The sequence below is a fragment of the Pseudophryne corroboree genome, chromosome 3, assembly GCF_028390025.1.
Source record: "Pseudophryne corroboree isolate aPseCor3 chromosome 3, aPseCor3.hap2, whole genome shotgun sequence".
In the NCBI taxonomy this organism is placed as follows: domain Eukaryota; kingdom Metazoa; phylum Chordata; class Amphibia; order Anura; family Myobatrachidae; genus Pseudophryne; species Pseudophryne corroboree.
Genome location: NC_086446.1, coordinates 385,225,834 through 385,247,412, shown reverse-complemented (window position 1 = coordinate 385,247,412; position 21,579 = coordinate 385,225,834). Strand labels below are relative to the sequence as shown.

At 46.1% G+C, this 21,579-nt stretch overlaps 1 protein-coding gene across 1 annotated transcript in view; it reads right to left on the bottom strand.

Annotated features, from left to right (window-relative positions):
* Positions 1-5,446: 5,446 nt before the first annotated feature.
* The window catches only part of MARCHF10 (membrane associated ring-CH-type finger 10), a 225,104-nt gene continuing 208,971 nt past the window's right edge, over positions 5,447-21,579 (bottom strand). The window contains exons 10-11 of the mRNA XM_063960018.1: positions 7,753-7,795; positions 5,447-5,969 (exon numbers count right to left, since the gene is read on the bottom strand). Coding sequence (XP_063816088.1) covers positions 5,941-5,969; positions 7,753-7,795 — 72 coding nt within the window. The 3' untranslated portion in view covers positions 5,447-5,940. The remainder of the gene's footprint in view (positions 5,970-7,752; positions 7,796-21,579) is intronic.

Here is a 21,579-nt window from a genome sequence, read left to right as displayed (position 1 = left end):
CCCACGCATCACTTCTAATTGGCTTGACTGCAATGCATGAATTCAGTGGTGTCCTTGCATGCAGGAATAACCATAAACCACATGACAGTGAGTCCCATTCACTAATTACTGGGTTTTTTACCCGATAGGTATAATTTCTTAATGCCATTATTTGCAGCGATAATTATCTACCACTGGCATGTATCATCACATACAGTGACAGGGGTTCCCATATCTGCTGCGGCCCCCTGCAGATAAATGTGGGGGATAACTAAGTGTGTCGGTGCCTCACATAAATTGGTGTTTTCACAGGATATATCCCACAAATAATAATTAGTAAATAGGACTCATTGTGAGCTGACATCCAAATAATTAACATGATTTTATTTAAGAGATCATTCATATTGTAGCCACATGATGGCGATATTCACACCTGTAATTTTATATGTTTTTTTATGTAATACACATCACACATACACCACCTACTTATTAGTAAGGTTAATTAATTTCATACACATAATTTTATACAGCTACTAGTGACCATTGTACACCTTTAAAAGCAACGGGTTTACGTTTGCAGAGCTTGTAGTGTTGTCTTAATTAACCGCTAAATTAATTTTTCTGTTTTGTTTTTCCAGTAAAGGGTGCATAAGATCTTACAGAATAACATGCTATAGATAGAGTATAGAGTTGTAAATAATAAAATAATATATATTACCATAGTATATATTAAGTATAAGGATGTATAAGCAGTGGTGGACAACGTCCAGTACTACAGCTACTGTGAAATTATACATCCTGACACTGTTTAGCATGTCCTAACAGCAAAACTTTTGCAGAGCATGCTGGGATGTGTAGCTCTGCAGCAGCTGGAGTGATATGTTGTCAAGCCATGATGCAGCATGCTGCATCACTGCAAAGATGAGAATGGCAACATCTGTAGTTGCCACTTTCTGGCTGGCTCTTCCAGGAGAGTGCAGCCAGGTCGGGACAGTGTAACGCATCATAGGAAGTGGGGCATGTCATACCCTGCTGTATGGGATGTTTTCTGCAAGTGTGCCACCGTGGCAATGCTACCCGCTATACCAGGGGTGCCCAACCAGTCAGTGACAAAGAGCCAAAAAACCTTGTTAGGTACGTGAAAGAGCCGACATCGAGCCAAAGGCACACATGCAAAAATGGAATGTGGCCTTGTGCCTGCTAGACCATGTCCCTGGTATAAAATACATTGAAAAAGCCAGAACGACATAAAATAAATTTTTAACACCAGATCCATTGAAAAAGCCAGATTTACAAACTTCAGCTCCCCTATGTGTCACTCCAGCCAACACCCTGCTGTCACTCCAGCCAGCTCCCCCATGTGTCACTCCTGCTAGCACCCTTCTATGTCACTCCAGCCAGCTCCCCGTGAGTCACTCCTGCCAGCACCCCGTGTGTCACTTCAGCCAACTCTCCCATGTGTCACTACTGCCAGGACCCTGCTGTGTCACTCCAGCCAGTTCTTCCACGTATCACTACTTCCAGCACCATCCTGCATCACTCCAGTCAACTCCCCCATGTTTCACTCCTGCATGACCCTCCTGTGTCACTCCAGCCAGCTCCACCTTGTGTCACTCTAGCCCACCCTCGTGTATCACTACAGCCCCCCCACCAACTTGTGCCATTGCAGCAGCCACTTATGTGGCCTCTGTTTTCCAGTGGGTGTCTCACCTCTAGTATCTGGCTCCTTCAGTTTTCAGTTTGTAGTGCTGCTGCGTGTCTGGCTGGAGTGCAGCGGTTTCTGGATCTGTTGTGGTCACATGCTTTAGAGTGTTGGGAGCCACATTTGAATAAAGAAAGAGCTGCATGCGGCTCAAGAGCCACTGGTTGACCCCCACTGCGCTATACAATACCGTGACTACCACAATTGCACAACAGGGGGTGTGACTATGATGACGCAATTCAGTGCATATCGCGTCATTGCCCGGCTAGGTGGCAGGTTTGGGCCAGCTCCAAGAGACTTGCCCACTTTTCTTGGAAGCCAGAAGTACCAAAGGATTAGTTCTGGGAGCATAATTGACTTAACAAAGAAAAACTTTATTTACCAAAAGGGTACAATGCTTATTTAGAAGAGAATGTTAACAAGAAATGGTTTATGGTACATACAGTCAAGCAATCAAATTAATGCTAAGGGGTACATTTACTAAGCAGTGATAAGTACAGAGAAGTGAGCCAGTGGAGATATTTCCCCATCAACCAATCAGCACTGAAGTAACATCTATAATTTGCATACTATAAAATTATACAGAGCTGCTGATTGGTTGATGGGGAAATATCTCCATTGGCTCACTTCTCCGCTCTTATCACTGCTTAGTAAATGTACCTCTAAATCTTTAACCCGCAGCTCATCTGTCCCGAGAGAATAGGAAAGGAAATTGCAGAGACTGCAGGTTGCAAACATCCATGCCATGCATAGGGGGTGATTCAGACCTTTTCGCACAGCGGGCGATCAGTGATTAATTGCATATACACCGCAATGTACCTGCACGTCGGCAAACAACAACAAGCATCGCTGGTCAGCGACAGGCTGGTGCAAAGATTCTAATCGCAGAGCCATTCGCATGCTGATTGACAGGAGGAGGCTGTTTGTGGATAGTAACTGACTGAGGCAAAAGCAGTGTTAAATGCACCCTCTGGGACTTAACTGGAGAGTAACCCATAGTTTCCGGTCACTCATCCTGGAATCTATGGATTAGCGCATGTTAGCCATGGGTTTACATCTTTTTTTTTTTTTTAATTATTATTATTTTTATGCATTGAAGCAAAAGCACTGCATACAATTTTGCAAAACATAGGCATTTGATTTATAAGAGATATTAGGGGTCATTCCGACCTGATCGCACGCTAGGATTTTTTGCTGTGCTGCGATCAGGTCACTACTGCGCATGCATATGCACCGTAATGCACAGGCGCATCGTACGGGTACGAAGCGGATCTTTGCTGAGCGATGTATTTAACGAAGAATCCATTCGCACAGCCAATCACAAGGAGATTGACAGGAAGAGGGCATTTGTGGGTGGCAACTGACCGTTTTCTGGGAGTGTTTGGAAAAACCCAGGCGTGTCCAAGCGTTTGCAGGGCAAGTGTCTGACGCCAATTCCGGACAAGAACAGGCTGAAGTGATCGCAGCGGCTGAGTAAGTTCTGAGCTACTCAGAAACTGCACAAAACTTTTTTGTACCGTTCGGCTGCACATGCAATCGCATGCTTGCAAAGCAAAATTACACTCCCCTATAGGCGGCGACTATCTGATCGCAGCGCTGCAAAAAGTAGCTAGCGAGTGATCAACTCGGAATGACCCCCATTATACATAGTGAGAGGCAGCACATTACTGTGTACGACATATTCTAGCACATTTCTAGGAGCAACCATTATAATATACAAACATCTATATAGCTATAGACTTGTGTGAAAGACAAGCATGTACATAATGCTTGAATAAAAGTGTAAGTTAGGCACAATTAAACAAAAACGGGGCCAAGGTAAAAGGAAAGGGTGTCTGGCACTCACCTGTCAGGCAGTGTAATAGGGGGATCACCCAGAAGAATTTGTGTTTCATACAGCTGTGTCAGACGCATGCTATGATAGATCTGGGATTGCGTTGAGGTTGGCAAAGTTGCGATAAAGCTTTTCCGTGTATCAAAAAAGGAAGATGCCTTATTCTCCTTATTAAATAGCTTCTCACATCTATGGGTTTACATACTAATAAGTGAATACAGTAGCTCGGCGTTAAACCAGAAGCTTTAGCCGCACAGTAAACACTGTGGCTAACTGAATCTGACCCTTGATGTTTTGTGGGGTTACAGAGGTCAGACTGCTTTGAATTTGCTTTAAATTTGAATTTAGAGTTTGTGACACATCAGAGGACAGAGAAAATGTGCTCTGTTGTGAAATGCGCACTGCGTTATTTCTATCACATAAGCTTGTCGATCTGCAGCAATATAGTTTCAATTACATTGTGTATTTCACAACATGAGTGTGGACACTGGTTTAGTGCTGATATCTATGCAGGTGGATAACAGGGGGGAGGGTTTTTTCCAGCGAGAGGCAACTAGACAAAGGGATGCGTTAAGGATTTGGGTACCCGATTTATTCTCATATTCATCTAAGGAATCAATGGGAAGACCGTGGGTTAGTTGCTACAGACAGGGCCGAAACTAGGGGGGGGCTAGGGGGGCAGGCGACCTGGGCGCCGGATTGGAGGGGGCGCCGAGATCCCCTAACACCCGCCGCGGCACTTTTATAACGTTGAAACCCCCTTCTCCCGAGTGCCCAGCTCGGGGGGGCGGGGTTTCGCGGAATGACGCGATTGCGTCGTGACGTCAAGGCGCAAACGCGTCATTCCACGAAACCCCGCCGGAGGAGGGAGAAGGGGGAGCCGCGCAGACCGGACGAGGAGGGAGAGGCGGCTGAAGAGCGGCGAGAACCGCTTCAAATGTAAGTCAGCCCCTCTCCCTTCCTCTCTCTCTCTCTCCCTCCACCACCGTCCTGCCGCAATGTGTAAAATGGGGACCTGTGCCTGCCGCAATGTGTAAAATGGGGACCTGTGCCTGCCTCAATGTGTAAAATGGGGACACTTTTTCCTGCCACAATGTGTAAAATGGGGACACTTGCCAGCGTACTGTGTGAAATGGGGACCTGTGCCTGCCGCAATGTGTAAAATGGGGACACTTGCCAGCGTACTGTGTAAAATGGGGACCTGTGCCTGCCGCAATGTGTAAAATGGGGACACTTTTTCCTGCCGCAATGTGTAAAATGGGGACCTGTGCCTGCCGCAATGTGTAAAATGGGGACACTTTTTCCTGCCGCAATGTGTAAAATGGGGACCTGTGCCTGCCGCAATGTGTAAAATGGGGACACTTTTTCCTGCCGCAATGTGTAAAATGGTGACACTTTTTCCTGCCGCAATGTGTCAAATGGGGACACTTTTTCCTGCCGCAATGTGTAAAATGGGGACACTTGCCAGCGTACTGTGTAAAATGGGGACACGTGCCTGCCGCAATGTGTAAAATGGGGACACTTTTTCCTGCCGCAATGTGTAAAATGGGGACACCTGTCTGCCGCAATGTGTAAAATGGGGTCACCTGTCTGCCGCAATGTGTAAAATGGGGACACTTTTTCCTGCCGCAATGTGTAAAATGGGGACACCTGTCTGCCGCAATGTGTAAAATGGGGAATGGGGACACTTGCCTGTCGTACTGTGTAAAATGGGGACACTTTTTCCTGGATATGAAATTCATGTTAGAAAAGGCAATTTTTCAGGTAAAAAAGTTCTGAAAGAGATATATATATATATATATATATATATATATATATATATATATAATATTTTTACTCATGTATTTATTTATTTTAATTTTTATTATTATTATTTTTATTTATTTATTGTAAAATATTTTTTTTTTTGTTTTGCCGGGGGGGGGGGGGGGGGGGGGGGGTGTCAAATGACTACCTTGCCCCGGGTGACAAAAATCCTAGTTTCGGCCCTGCTACAGAGGAGTTTAAAACTGCACTCAAAACTATTTTCAGGCAGGTCCATTAGATATCATTGTCGGCTACCAGTGGCACTACAATGCTGGATCATGTAGTTATACAGGAGCAAGTTGCCTACATCAGTTATACACATCTATTTGATCTATTTGGCTTAACAGATATTGGATACTTTTAGCAATTTTACGTTCATGTGAATCCGCACAGTCTTGCTTTGCATCACTTTTAGTTATTAGAACTGGAAACAGGGCTAGAGATTACTCATGTTTTGTTTGGGAAAAGACAAATAATCTTTCCTTTTCATGTGGGAGACAGTATGCAGCACACAGGACCAGGTAGATGTCTGAAGAAGGAACTAGCTGAGGCTCCTGGGCAACAGAGACGTGCAGGGTGCAGCCTCAGATGGTAGACACTTTGTTGATTTAAATAGGTATTAGAAATCCTGATCGTTATCTCTTGTATCTGGAGAGAGAGAGAGAGAGAGAGAGAGAGATATTTAGTCCATCACAATTCTCAGGGAGCGATTCAATTCCAGGTGTTGTTAAATTACACAACATCAAGTGATGTATGTTGCACACATCTACTGTACAGTAGAGTACAGAAGGCAACCAGATATCATGTGTTTTCCTGTATATCCCTATGGGGTTGCGAGGGAAAATGCATGATATTGAGGTGATGTAGCTAGGGAATCCAAATAACATATTTACGTTTATTCCGTATATGTGTGAAAAAATCATATTCTGTTTATATGGCTTATCATAACTTGCTAGTTATATGAGATAATTAAAATATAAATACAACTTTTTACTAGAACTGTGTTTAAACTTAAGGGTAATAAATCCAATGGTAAATCAGATAAGCACACCTGCACACTTGTTTACTGACCTCACAGAGGAAAGGGAGGTAATGGGTGAGGATAACTGTAGAAACAATGAAATTATTTTATAGAATGTCAGTTCTTGGGGCTCTACTTCTGTTTCTATCTTATTTTAAGAATGTGACTTTTTGTCATATTAAACTCCATTTAATAATGTTCTGTTTTTGTGTACTTAAATAATCAACATGCAGGTTTGGCTACATTTAAGGCAGAGAATTGTGTGGTTGATTCCAGTTTGGGATCAGTCAGGGAGTAACTTAAGACTTCCTAAGAGTGTCAGTTCTCAAAATAAATCTTAATATTGGCAGAACTGGGGGGAAGCAGTTAGCTTCCCGGCTGCGGGATCCTGGCAGTCAGAATACCAACTCCGGAATCCTGACAGCCATGGAAAAGCTTGCAATCGGGCCCGAAGCATGGTAACATAGTAACATAGTATCTGAGGTTGAAAAAAGAGAATTGTCCATCAAGTTCAACCTATTTGTGGTCTCCTATGCAGGATGATTTGTCTAAAATTATGACTGATGCAGATTTCAGCCATTGCATTTTATCCCTTTTTATGGTAACTATAGTGCGTGACTATGCACCATAACCCTGGTGAGCGAAGCATGGCGAACGCAGCGAGCCCACGAGGGGACACTCTGCGCTCTCCGTCGGGATCCCACCTGTCGGAATTCCGTCATCGGTCTTATGACCGCTGGGATCCCGACCGTCGAGATCCCATACTGATTTTGAACTGGGCCACTAACAGATTAAAAAATGGCAAAAATATACTACTCTGTCAGTTAAAAGATGCAGGAAGGCATAGGTGTAATTATAGTGGGTGCAATAGGGTGCCTTTAGTATGGGGACCAGAGGCTATGGAGGGCCTGGACCTCGGTTACGAAGTTGCATTCCAATTTTCCAGATATGCGTACTAAGCAATTGGGTCTAATCCACTTGCCCAGCCTGAACTGTGTGACATTACATTTTCAGTGAGATAAGTGTGTGTGTTATAATGGTAAGGGGGCACTGTAATGTGGCATAATTTGAACCGGAGGGCGCTGCAATATGTCATAATCTAATCTGCTCATTGTAATGTGGAGGGCACTATAATGTTACATAATAAGAACTGGGACACTTATGTGTCACAATATGAAATGGAGACACTATAGTGTGACATAATATGAACTGGGGCACTGTAACGTGGCATAATTTCAACTGGGGGGCAATGTGATGTTGCACAGTATGAACAGCGGGCACTGTAATGTTCTGGTTACACCCCTGCAAGAAGGCATAAATAAACAATGTAAGTCTTTCAAATGTGTGCAATGTTCTATGAAGGCAAAAACTAATCTTTGACAATAAATGCTAGTAAAATAATCAACTTACCTTCATTACTTCCTGAGCTCAGATGTGAAAAATGTCTTGAAATCTACAAAGGTAATTGATTACTGTAGAGAGTTAAAGAGACAGATGTCTAAAACAACAGTGATTCTCTCTTTCTAAACCCACACTTGGGGTCATCCCCCTACTCACTGATTATTAACCACTGCATATTCTCCCTACAGCAGTTGGGACCTGCACTTATTAATACTTGGGTGGGTTATGGTTAGGATTAGGGTAGGGTGAAAATACCTACCGGGATGTGTCTAGATTCTGTTCGTCGAGATCCCGCTATTGGTCTTCTGACTGTTGGGATCTCGTACCCAACCCATTGTTTAAATAATCCAAAACACAGACAATGGCATGTCATTTCTATTTTCATTACATTATTGACACTCTTATGTGGAGTCTCCTGCTATTCAGCTAACATTCCTTGTCTGGTTAATCATTGTGTTGGTTTGCTAACAACAAAAACCTAGAAAAATGAGTTTATATCTAAAATAAATAACCGAAATTGGATCTTGTGGTGAAGACATTGGATATTAGAGATTGATTTGTTTCAAAGTATTAAAGAAATATATAAATGTGCCCTGCAGGCTTCCTACATCTGCCAAACACAACATAACGCTGAAAAGACTGCAGGAGACACATTTTCATAATGATTATCTTGTGAATGATTTAGATGCTAGTGACAGTGTTTTATGTCTGTTCTACCAGCACTGTGTTATATGACCTATATATAAAACCCTTTGTATAACTTTATATTCTTATAAATATTGATGTTACAACACTTCCATTATAGACACATATTACTATAAAGCAGAATTATAAAGCTGGGTACACACAATTTGCTATATCGGATGAAGTTGCGATCCACGACCATCATACAACGTGTACCCTTATATCCACCAAATTATTTGATGAACTGGGCGCATTGTCCCATTGGATGTGCTGCTCGTCCAATGGAAGGATTCCAAAACAACACAGTGTTGTGACACACAGCATGTAACGATACACTGTGCTGTCGTACAGCAGATCGTTGCTGAGTTGCAGATGTGTATCCAGCTTAAGTATCTGATATTACTGGATATAAAGCCTATTTTGCTGACGCAAGCAGTGGTAAGCAGGCATGATTTTGTGCAGTGGTGGATTATAATACGGGAGGAAATGGTGCGACCACTGCAAACCTGGAATGGAAAGTGAAAACAATTGTGGCAACCTATTGCTACGAGTTGCTCTGGATCCTCTACTACAGAGATTATGGTAGTCATTCCGAGTTGATCGCTCGCTAGCAGTTTTTAGCAGCCGTGCAAACGCTATGCCGCCGCCCACTGGGAGTGTATTTTAGCTTATCAGAAGTGCGAACAAATGGATTGCAGAGCGGCTACAAAAATTTTTAGTGCAGTTTCAGAGTAGCTCAAAACCTACTCAGCGCTTGCGATTACTTCAGACTGTTCAGTTCCTGTTTTGATGTCACAAACCCGCCCAGCGTTCACCCAGCCACGCCTGCATTTTTCCTGGCACGCCTACATTTTTTCGAACACTCCCTGAAAACGGTCAGTTGACAGCCAGAAACGCCCACTTCATGTCAATCACTCTGCGACCAGCAGTGCGACTGAAATGCTTCACTAGACCCTTTGCAAAACGACATCGTTTGTTGTGCTCGTACAATGCGCGTGCGCATTGTGCCGCATACGCAAGCGCAGAACAGCCATTTTTTAGCCTTATCGCTGCGATGCGAACAACTGCAGCTAGCGATCAACTCGGAATGACCCCCTATATCAGGCTATCCAACCTCTGAGGGAAGCTAAATTGTGGGGGAGGCTAATAACTGAGAAGACTAAGGTTTCGACAGACAGAGGCAACCTACTGTGCTACAGTCCTCATGCTTATGCAAAGACATGCCAGAGTCATTCTTTTAAGTGGTACGCCATATGTATGGACTCACCTATGTTCTATGACTGCATATATTACTCCTAAACATTCTTGCTGCCTGTCGTTATCTCCCAGTCCTAGCTCACTATGCATCACTCTTACATGCTGGTGATATGCTTTCCAAGCTGTTCCCTATATTATCTAACAAAAATAAAAGCTGGATGATCTCAACATATACTTTAATCTTTAAAATTAACATAAGTAGTACTTTATTATGGGATCCGGTCTCTAGGTCGACAGTAACTAGGTCGACAGGGTCTCTAGGTCGGCAGGTCAAAAGGTCGATATGAGTTTTTCACAATTTTTTTATTTTTTTAACTTTTTCATACTTACCGATCCACGCGCACCACGATTGGGAATAGTAACCTTGCCCGAAGCATAGCGAGCGAACACAGTGCACTACTTGGGGTTCCTGGTCATTGTACGGAGAAAACAACACTGAAAAAAATCAAAAACTCATGTTGACCTTTTGACCTGTCGACCTAGACCATGTCGACCTACATACCCTGTCAACTTAGGGACCCTGTCGACCTAGTTACTGTCGACCAATAGTGGTCTACCTAGACACTGTCGACCTAGTAACTAGGTCGACTTTCCATATCACTCCTCTTTATTATACAGATAACTAATTTGCTGCTATTTATCTTTTTAATTTTACTAATGTTTGATCAATTTCTGTTTGTTAGTTGTAAATCAATGCCTCCTAACTGTCCCGATGTAGGTCCTATGCACTGCTGCTGTACATAACAGTGAGTAGAATGAATATGTGCAGATGCACATTGCATTGAATGTTGCTGTAATAGGAAGAGAACGGGACAAGGGGAGGTCCTGTATGCCGGTAGTGGTAGTCATGCTACCATAATGTGTGACAACGCCCCTTCTCGTTCTGCATACATATACAAGTTGTAAGGTACAGAAATATCAGTCTCTGTTCTTATGCTGTGTCTAGAGCAGTGACGTGCAGTGAGGTTAATGGCTGGGGAGGCACTGGCTAGTATCAGAGCCAGATTTACTGCATATAGAGTACCACACCTTCCCAGTGATATTTAGGAATATGGTGCATGTGCAACAGAGAGCAAAAACTTTCACTGTGCGGTGCCATCGTCCCAAAGTTGTCACTGGGAAGATGGTGCGGAGGAGAGACCCACTTTTCTGTATCAAGGTAAGTATACTCATGAGGATTGGGCGGCAGACCTGGGCCCCCCGTCATGCCCCTCCAGCAAGCCCACAAGAAGCACTGCACAGCAGGAACCCTGTATCCAGCAAAACCTGATCATCAACATAACACAGCCGGAGAACATTGCTGTATCCATTCTACTGACACCTGTGTAGTGTCACCACACATACAAAGGAGGAGTTCAAAGCACACATGTAATACTGTACACACTATAAAACTGTGTACTGTATAGCATATAATCTATCACCCTGTATAATTTACACCTGGTTATAATCAGAAGGCACCTACAGATATGAGATAGGATAGATGGATATAATGTAGGGAACAACAGACCCAATTATGCTCCATGTCCTTGCTTGTCATTCTGTACCCAGTCTGCGCTCTGATTGGGCTCCCCTGCATATCATCCTCTGCCTCCAGGGACATGCAGCACAAACAGCCCCGAATGCAGTGCCACCATGGGGCGGACCTAGACTTTTATTTTAGGGGAGGGGAGGGGAGGGGGTGCAGAAATCCTTCACAGCAGCAAATAATATAATGTATTGTGTCTTAGAGACATAATAAACTATATATAAAAAATCAGTTTAGAATTAAAAAATATATACCGCAACAAGGAATCAAACCCATGTCCTTAGCATTCCAAGCTGAACACCTAACTATTAGGCCACCAAACTGATTACAACATGCCTGTTTTGTTAGGTATATTAAAGGTGGGTACACACTGGAAGATATATCTGCCGATCAATTGATCGGCAGATATATCTATGGACGGATCGGGCAGTGTGTTGAGCATACACACTGGCCGATCCGTCGGGGACTGACGTCATGAACTGGACAGGTGTGTACACACGCCCGCCCAGTTCAGCTGTCAATCACCGCCGGCCGCCGCAGCATGTGTACGGCGGTCGGCCGACCGCCCCGTACACACACAGCGACGCACCAATATATCGGGCCAACGCGATACGTCTGTGAACGACGGAGTTCACAGACTTATCGGCCGTACACACTGGCTGACGGACCCGCGATATATCGGCCGTTCAAGAGAACGGCCTAGATATCGGCCAGTGTGTACGGGCCTTAAGAGTCATAGAAAACAACATGCTCTGTCACATAAATAGAAACATTTCACCCTAGTTGGGAATCAAAACCATGTCCTCAGCATTTAACCTAACTGATGCCTATAGCAGGTAGTTGTGGTTAAAATCATAAAAATCAACACCAGTTAAACAAACATAACTGCAACCCTAAGTGGGGATTGAACCTAGGACTTCTGTGTTAGCAACCAATGTGCCTAACCTCTAAACGACTGGCTCAGTCACACAAATGTAGCAGCTATCTGTTATGATTCCAGCACTCTGGTCTGAGGAGATCTTATTGCAAGGCCAGGAGCACTGGAACGTAATGCTGGGAAAAGGGAATGGAAAGGGAATAGCCCCTGGCGCCCTATCTCCGTTGTCTCGCCCGTGCTGTCAGTACACTCTTGCGATACTATGGTTGCTTGAGCCCATGGCAGCCGCGTTTGAAGGGCGGATTACGTCTGCCCAACTTCGATGCCCCCTCAGGTCTTAATGAGAGACAAAGAGTGTACCGAGACAGGGTGATAACAAGGGGCCCTCTTACTGAAACAACCAAAAGCCAGGGGCTACTAACTAGCCTAAAACTAAATGTATGTGCGGTTTGCCGCCAAAGGAAAAGAACAACAAAGGAAATGCTGACCACACGCCCACACAATACTTTTGTGTACCGGCGGTGACAGCATAAGCAGAACCCTCTGCAAAACACCAGTGACAGAAATAATAATGGAATACAGCGGCCTAGGCCGACGGACGCGGCAGAAACGGTACGAATACTGGCAAATGGATAGGAACTCCCAATGCTGCTGACACAGACTCTTAGAACTGGAGGACAGGCAGAATCCCAAACAAAAGACCGGTGGACACCAAGAAGCCAGAAACTTGACCAGGCACAGGCAAAGGCACTGGACCTCAGGACAGGAACGCCTCACGGCAGGACACGGGATCAGACATAGGAATCGACACAGGGACTGACTCAGGAATCGACACAGGAAGCTCAGGAACTAGCAGGAACCAAGCTCAGAACTCAAGCAGACCGGATACCCAGAAATATCACCAGCGTCTGTGAATTGCAGTCAGCCAGCATATAACAGAGAGGCCTAATTAATAATCTCATGCAGCTGCCCTGTTGCATGACTCCAAACTGACAAGATGCAATTAGCAGCCAGGTGAGGCTGAACACATGGGAACAAGCTGCAATTACACAGACTCACCAGCGGCAGCAGACAAGAGTATTCTAAAACAGAGCAACAGGAAATCTTGGCATGCAAGACAACTTTATAAACATAAAATAGGAATGAACCACTACCTGTGGTTCATAACAGTATCCCCTCCTTAAGGGTGAGCTCCGAGCACCCCATGACACCCACGGGGAACATGAACAGAAGTATAACATAAAATACATAACCAAAATGCAAAAATGGAAATGAGCCACAGCCGTGGCTCATAACATTACCCCCCCCCCCCCCCTTGAGGAGAGGTCAAAGGACCCCAAAATACAGACTATCCAAAACAAGGGATACACAAAAAAAAAACCTGACACACTGGTCTAACAGACATGAAAACAGAAACAAGCTGCAACCACAGCTTGTAACAGTGCCCTCCCCCTGACGGTGGCCACTGGACACAAGATAAGGAAAAAAAATTATTATTATTTTTTTTTTTTTATATCAAGGCAAGAGTCAAAAATTATTTATTTTTCTTCTTCTTCTTTTTACAAAGCTATTTAGGTCTGACCAAGGTAATTCCCCAAACATTGTCTGAACTGATGGTACCACCCAGCAAGGCTGCGTTCAAATCAGAGACAGGTTTCTTACCCTTGGGAGCTGAACTTTCTGGCAAAGTACTATTATTAGAAGTAGAAGAAGTCAGAAAAGCACATCCTGCAGTCAAAACAACGGGCTGGGACTCTTGTGCCGAGTTTACAGTATTTGGTGGACACTTAGCAGACAAGACGGGTGACTTAGAGGAACCTGAACCAATTTCTTTGGAACCATATCTTTTAATAATTGCATCACTGAATGCTGGGGGATCCTGAAGAATGGGATCTTCAGCTTTCATTAGTCTGGTCGCCCACTCAAAAGGCTCTCCTCTAAAAGAATAAATCAGATAAAGCACAAGGTTCTCTGAAGTGATGCCCAGAAATGGTCTAGACAACATAATAATGTAATAGTGTTTGTAAAGTGCCAGAAATTGGGCTAAGTCCCCATCAAAGATTATGGATGTTGAGATATCAGAGTCAGGATCTGTTTCCTTCCCATCTGACTGACTGGAGTGCTTTGCTAGGACCTGGTCACTATTGACCTTACTCGAGGCTGAGACTCTCTGAACCACACCCGGGGCAGTGACTTTCTGAACCCCACCCGGGGCAGTGACTTTCTGAACCCCACCCGGGGCAGTGACTTTCTGAACCCCACCCGGGGCAGTGACTTTCTGAACCCCACCCGGGGCAGTGACTTCCAGGAACCCCGCTGGGGCAGTGGCCTCCGGGAACCCCGCTGGGGCAGTGGCCTCCGGGAACCCCGCTGGGGCAGTGGCCTCCGGGAACCCCGCTGGGGTCAGCACCTCGGATTCTTTTACTGGGACCGAGCCGTCGGCCTCCCCCACTGGGACCGAGCCATCGGCCTCCCTCTCTGAGTCGATAATTATCGAAACTTCTCCCGGGACTATGACTTCCGGGACTTTTGCTGAAGCTATAACCTTCAGCACCTCCACTAATGCTACGCCTCTTAAGTTCTTTCCTGGGGAAGCGACCTCTAGACCCTTCTTAGAGGTTGCGTCTCTCGAGACCCCACTTGGGGATATTACTTCAAAGATCCCTTCTGGGGTTTTGCTTCTCGAGTTCCCTTCTAGAACTATGGTTTCAGATACCCTTTCTGGGTTGCGCTCTTCAAGTCCCTACCTGGAGTAACAGCTTCTGAGACCCCTTCTGGTATGGAAACCTAAGCTAAAATATTTGATGTCCCTCTATAAGCTAGAGCATCGGGTACCGCTCCAGCACCCTGGGCATCGGGTACCGCTCCAGCACTCTGGGCATCGGGTACCGCACCAAGATCCTGAGCATCGGGCACCTCTCCAGGACCCTGGGCAACGGGCACCACTCCAGGAACCTGGGCAATGGGCACCACTCCAGGAACCTGGGCAACGGGCACCACTCCAGGAACCTGGGCAATGGGCACCACTCCAGGAACCGGGGCAACGGGCACCACTCCAGGAACCTGGGCAACGGGCACCACTCCAGGACCCTGGGCATCGGGCACCACTCCAGGACCCTGGGCATCGGGCACCACTCCAGGGGCTTGCAACTCTGCTTCAACAGGAACCTCAAGAGAGGAGAGAAACATTCTCTTTTGATTCCTAAATCTATAATGGGGCTCCCTTGCCCAAGGACCCCAATTATAGGACAGAGAGCTTTTTAGTGTGGGTTGTGTGACGAGTACCTCTGCCACAGTAGAGACAGGAGTAGGTCTTGTATCCTGACTCAACGTGGCCAGAGAGCAAGACTCGTCACCACACTTTGGCTTGCGCAACTCACAGGTCTGCAGATAGTGGCCTAAACCCCCACAATATAGGCATAAGTTTAAGTTTCTGCGACGCAGACGCTCCTCTTCTGAGAGCCTGGGCCGCAGAAAACTTTTAAACCTTTTCTCTTCAATTAAACCAGAGGATTCTCTTGTCACCATACTGTGAACAAGAGTCTCTTTAGAGATAGATGTACTCTCAACGACTTCTGGCAAGATGAGCAAGATTTTAGTCAGAAGGTTTTGCAGTTGCTTTAGGGATTGCTGCAAAACTTCTAGTCGCTCTGGTCCCAAAGCACTGAAAACAGAGTTCAGGGCTGCGAGAGATGCCTGCAGGGCTTGCATAGTAGACATAGGAGGATTTAAAACTAGACAAGACAAGGCAGGACTAGACAAGGCAGGACTAGACAAGGCAGGACTAGACAAGGCAGGACTAGATAAGGCAGGACTAAATTTTTGCTAAACAAAACAAGACTTTTTTTTTTTTTTTAAACACCGGACTGGATTCTAAACACCGGACTGGATTCTAACACCGGACTGGATTCTAACACCGGACTGGATTCTAACACCGGACTGGATTCTAGACTAGACACTGGACTGGGCCAAAAAGGAAAAAAAGTTTTATTTCTTTTTTGTGGTATGGCTGGTGATAATGTTATGATTCCAGCACTCTGGTCTGAGGAGATTCTTATTGCAAGGCCAGGAGCACTGGAACGTAATGCTGGGAAAGGGGAATGGAAAGGGAATAGCCCCTGGCGCCCTATCTCCGTTGTCTCGCCCGTGCTGTCAGTACACTCTTGCGAGACTATGGTTGCTTGAGCCCATGGCAGCCGCGTTTGAAGGGCGGATTACGTCTGCCCAACTTCGATGCCCCCTCAGGTCTTAATGAGAGACAAAGAGTGTACCGAGACAGGGTGATAACAAGGGGCCCTCTTACTGAAATAACCAAAAGCCAGGGGCTACTAACTAGCCTAAAACTAAATGTATGTGCGGTTTGCCGCCAAAGGAAAGAACAACAAAGGAAATGCTGACCACACGCCCACACAATACTTTTGTGTACCGGCGGTGACAGCATAAGCAGAACCCTCTGCAAAACACCAGTGACAGAAATAATAATGGAATACAGCGGCTTAGGCCGACGGACGCGGCAGAGCCGCTACTCACGGAACCGGTACGAATACTGGCAAACGGATAGGAACTCCCAATGCTGCTGACACAGACTCTTAGAACTGGAGGACAGGCAGAATCCCAAACAAAAGACCGGTGGACACCAAGAAGCCAGAAACTTGACCAGGCACAGGCAAAGGCACTGGACCTCAGGACAGGAACGCCTCACGGCAGGACACGGGATCAGACATAGGAATCGACACAGGGACTGACTCAGGAATCGACACAGGAAGCTCAGGAACTAGCAGGAACCAAGCTCAGAACTCAAGCAGACCGGATACCCAGAAATATCACCAGCGTCTGTGAATTGCAGTCAGCCAGCATATAACAGAGAGGCCTAATTAATAATCTCATGCAGCTGCCCTGTTGCATGACTCCAAACTGACAAGATGCAATTAGCAGCCAGGTGAGGCTGAACACATGGGAACAAGCTGCAATTACACAGACTCACCAGCGGCAGCAGACAAGAGTATTCTAAAACAGAGCAACAGGAAATCTTGGCATGCAAGACAACTTTATAAACATAAAATAGGAATGAACCACAACCTGTGGTTCATAACACTATCCCATGTATTACAGTACATCCATATTTCATTCACTTGCCAGAGAGTCCATGTGCAGGGTCCGCCTCCAACAGACTGAGTGCCAGCCAGGGAAGGAGCTGTGATGAGAGGGGTAGGGGGTATCGCCAGCCTCTGCTCTGGCAGGTTGGGTGCCTCTGCCTCGGGCTGGGCTGATGTTACGTGGCCAGCTGGTCACAGCTCTTCACACTTGCCAGAGGATAAGCTGCACTGCTGCAGCTTCAATACAAAAGTGATTGTACTGTGGCTGTGTGGCTGTGTTGCTAAGTTTACAGGAGACAACCGCTTTGTTCGGGCACAGATCTGGGGAAGCCTCGGGGAACATGCTAGTCCCCCATATTCAAAGCCAGATCCTCAGAGACCTCCTTTCCGTGTATGGGAGAGGTGACTGGAGGAGAGGGGTATTATCAAAATGATAGACAGAGGGGAGAGCTAGAGAGGGGCAGGGGCATGCTTTGTATATAGACTGAGCTGACAGCCCTGTCAATGAGGCAGCTCTACAGCTGCCTCTTCTCCTCAGTTTTTTAAATGGGCTCTTTCTGCCGGTGGCTTGAGCCCGCCCCCCGCTTCAGCCACTTTATTATTGTCAGCGGGAGGCACTGATCTCGCTGCCTCCCATCCACAGCTGCCTGCATTTTCACAGCCAAAATGATAAGCATAATACAAAGAAGATTTATATGACACAGAATATGTGTTATAAGTATCTTCTTTGTATTATTTTAATCATTATGACAGGGGAGGCACTGCCTTTCCTGACTGCACGTCCCTGGTCTAACGACAACTGCACAGTACCACTTCTCTGGTTTTATGTGTAATTACTTCACTGTCTCCTCTAATCATATATTCATACTTGCCTACGTTTGAAGTTTCCCAGAGAGGTGATGCAGGCGGGCGGTGATGGAGGAGCATCATTATTCCCCGCCACCTCACTGTAAAATGTAGTGATTCATGGATATTTGAATAAGGGTAGGGCTAAAATGATGCGATTACTGTACTATAGAATAGCATCACTAGGTCCTCTTCTCTCCCCATGGACCGTAGATTCATGGTATTTACCTCCTCATTCTGTCCACTTTAATAGGAAATGGGAGGGATACAGAAGCAGTGCCCACTCTTCCAGGGGTGCAGGGGACTACCCAAAAGAATATGGAGTATCCTGTCCGGTTCCAGGAGAGTAGGCAAGTATGCATGTAATTATTGACTTATGACTCAGTGATGTCTATAGTTCCTAGTGAATTAATAGGTAGCATTCAATTAATATTGCTTCAGCCCACACAGTGTTTGTAGTGTACAGAGGCCAGAGGTACAATGTACAGTACCGTGTAGTGCTCTGAATTGATTTTCACAGCATATTATACAGCACCTCTATTAAAGCACAAATAAACTGTAAAAAGGAGATTTATGGTAGACTTACCATGCTTAAATCTCTTTCTGCAAGGTACACTTGGTTCCACAGGGAATACATTGGCTTGTAGAGATAGATCTTGATCCAGAGGCACCAACAGGATAAAGCTTTAGACTGTCCCAGTATGCATTGCGGGGCCTCCTCTATAACCCCACCTCCAGGCACTGTGAGCTCAGTTTTGTTAACCAGTCCAATGCAGAAGCAGGTAAAAGAGAAGGCAGATGTTAGTCACATAGAACCACATTCTCACGACAGGAGAAGGGACTAGCGGCTAATACCATACAAACCCAAAGAAGATAAGTGCGTCAGGGTGGGCGCCCTGTGGAACCCAGTGTATATCGCAGAAAGAGCTACCATAAATCTCCTTTTCTGTAGCGGGGTACACTGTGTTCCACAGGGAATACACCGGAGATGTCCTAAAGAAGTTTCTCAAGGGAGGGAACGCACCTTAGCGGGTATGAGAACCCAGCGTCCAAAGGAGGCATCCTGGGAGGCGGAAGTATCAAAGGCATAGAACCTAATAAACGCGTTAACTGAGGACCACGTAGCCGCCTTGCACAATTGTTCAGCAGACACGCCACGATGGGTTTCCCAAGAGGGTCCAACAGACCGAGTAGAATGGGCTTTAATAGCAGCAGGAGCTGGGAGTCCAGACTGCGCATAAGCTTGTGCAATCACCATTCTAATCCATGTGGCCAAGGTTTGCTTATTCGCAGGCCAGCCACGTTTGTGGAAATCAAACAGTACAAAGAGGGTATCTGACCTCCTAATAGAGGCAGTCCTCTCCACATATATACGGAGAGCCCATACCACATCCAAAGACCGTTCTTTGGAGGACAATTCGGAAAGAGATGAAGGCTGGAATCCTGGAATCACAATCTCTTGATTAAGGTGAAAAGATGACACCACCTTAGGTAAATAACCAGAGCGAGTTCTAAGAACTGCTCGGTCACGATTAAATATTAAAAAGGGTGGACGACAGGACAAAGCGCCTAAGTCTGACACCCTTCTAGCAGAGGCAATAGCCAGCAGAAACAGGACCTTGGCTGTGAGCCATTTAAGGTCCACTGATTGAAGAGGTTCAAATGGATACTCTTGGAGGGCATTCAGGACAACAGACAAATCCCATGAGGAATGGAGGCTGAATCCACAGTACGCCCTGAGTGAATGTATGAACGTCAGGTATAGATGCAATTTTTCTCTGAAACCACACCGACAGGCAGATATGTGTACCTTGAGGGAGGCCAGACAAAGTCCTAAATCCAGGCCTTGTTGCCAGAAGTCTGGAAGTACTAAACTTGGAAGCATCTTAATTATTAGCAGCACACCAGGTGAAGTAATAATTCCAGACCCTATAATAAATCCGCGCCGAAGCCGGTTTGCGGGCCTTTCGCATACTTTGGATAACCGCCTTTGGCCCTCAGGAGTGAAGCATCAAGAGCCGCGCCATCAAAGCCAGTCCGGCCAGACCTAGGTAGACACAAGGGCCCTGAATGAGGAAGTTCCGGGCGTTGAGGAAGTAGAAGAGGACGCTCTATCGATAGACCCTGCAGGTCTGAGAACCAATGCTGTCTGGGCCATGCTGGAGCGACTAGAAGTAGTATTCCTCCTTCTTGCTTAAACGTCTGTAGTACCCTGGGCAGAAATGACACTGGAGGGAACATGTAGGGCTGCCGAAAGTTCCATGGAATTGCCAGTGTGTCCACGAATGCTGCTTGAGAATCCCTTGTTCTTGATCCGTAGACCGGAACTTTGGGATTGTGTCGTGACGCGATCAGGTCTACATCTGGTAGACCCCACTTGTCCACTAGGAGTTGAAAGACTTCCTGATGAAGACTCCACTCCCTGGCGTGTACGTCCTGACGACTGAGGAAATCTGCTACTTAGTTGAGGACTCCCGGAATGAACAATGCCGATATTGCTGGCAGATGGCGTTCCGCCCAACGAAGGATATTTGACACTTCCATCACTGCCATGCAGCTTCGAGTGCCGCCTTGATGGTTAATGTATGCCTCCGTGGTGGCGCTGTCTGACCGTACTTGAACAGACCTGTTCTGTATCAGAAGCAGGGCAAGAGTCATAGCATTGAACACCGCCTGCAATTCCAGAAAGTTTATCAGGAGGAGAGATTCCTCCTTGGTCCACCGACCATGGAGAGAGTGTTGCTCCAGCACCACGTCCCAACCCCTCAGACTGGTATCCGTAGTCAGTAGGACCCAGATGGGGATCCAGAAAGGACGGCCCTTGCTCAACTGCTGTCCTGTAGCCACCAGCTCAGATGACCCTCCGGAGTCAAGGAGATCATTTGAGACCTGATCCGACGAGGCAGGCCAACCCACTTGGAAAGGATTAACCTCTGTAGAGCTGGGAATGAAATTGAGCATACGCTACCATGTCGAAAGCCGACAGCCTATTACTTGCATTGCCGAGTGTATCGACACTCTTGGGCGAGAGAGGAAGTATCTGATCCTGAAGTTTCAGGACTTTCTCTGGAGACAGAAACAGTCTTTGGCTGTGTGTGTCCAGCAGTGCCCCCCAGATGCACCATGCTCCGAGCAGGGACCAGCAAGGACTTCTTCCAGCTGACGAGCCACCCGTGGGCTTGTAGGAAGCGTACCGTCAGTTGCAGATGACTGAGGAGGACATCTTGGGAGTTCGCCAGGATCAGAAAGTCGTCCAGATACGGCAGGATCCTTATTCTCTGATGATGCTGATGAGCCGTCATCACGGCCATAACCTTGGTGAAGATCCGAGGGTCCGTGGCCAGTCCAAACGGCAGAGCTTGGAACTGATAGTGAAGGTTGCCAATAGCAAACTGCAGATATTGCTGATGCGATATGGCAACAGGTATATGCAGATAAGCATCTTGTATTTCCAGGGATACCATATAATCTCTGGGTTCCATGGCCAGTACAATCGAGTGCAGCGCTTCCATACGGAACTTGGACACTCTCACAAATTTGTTCAGTGATTT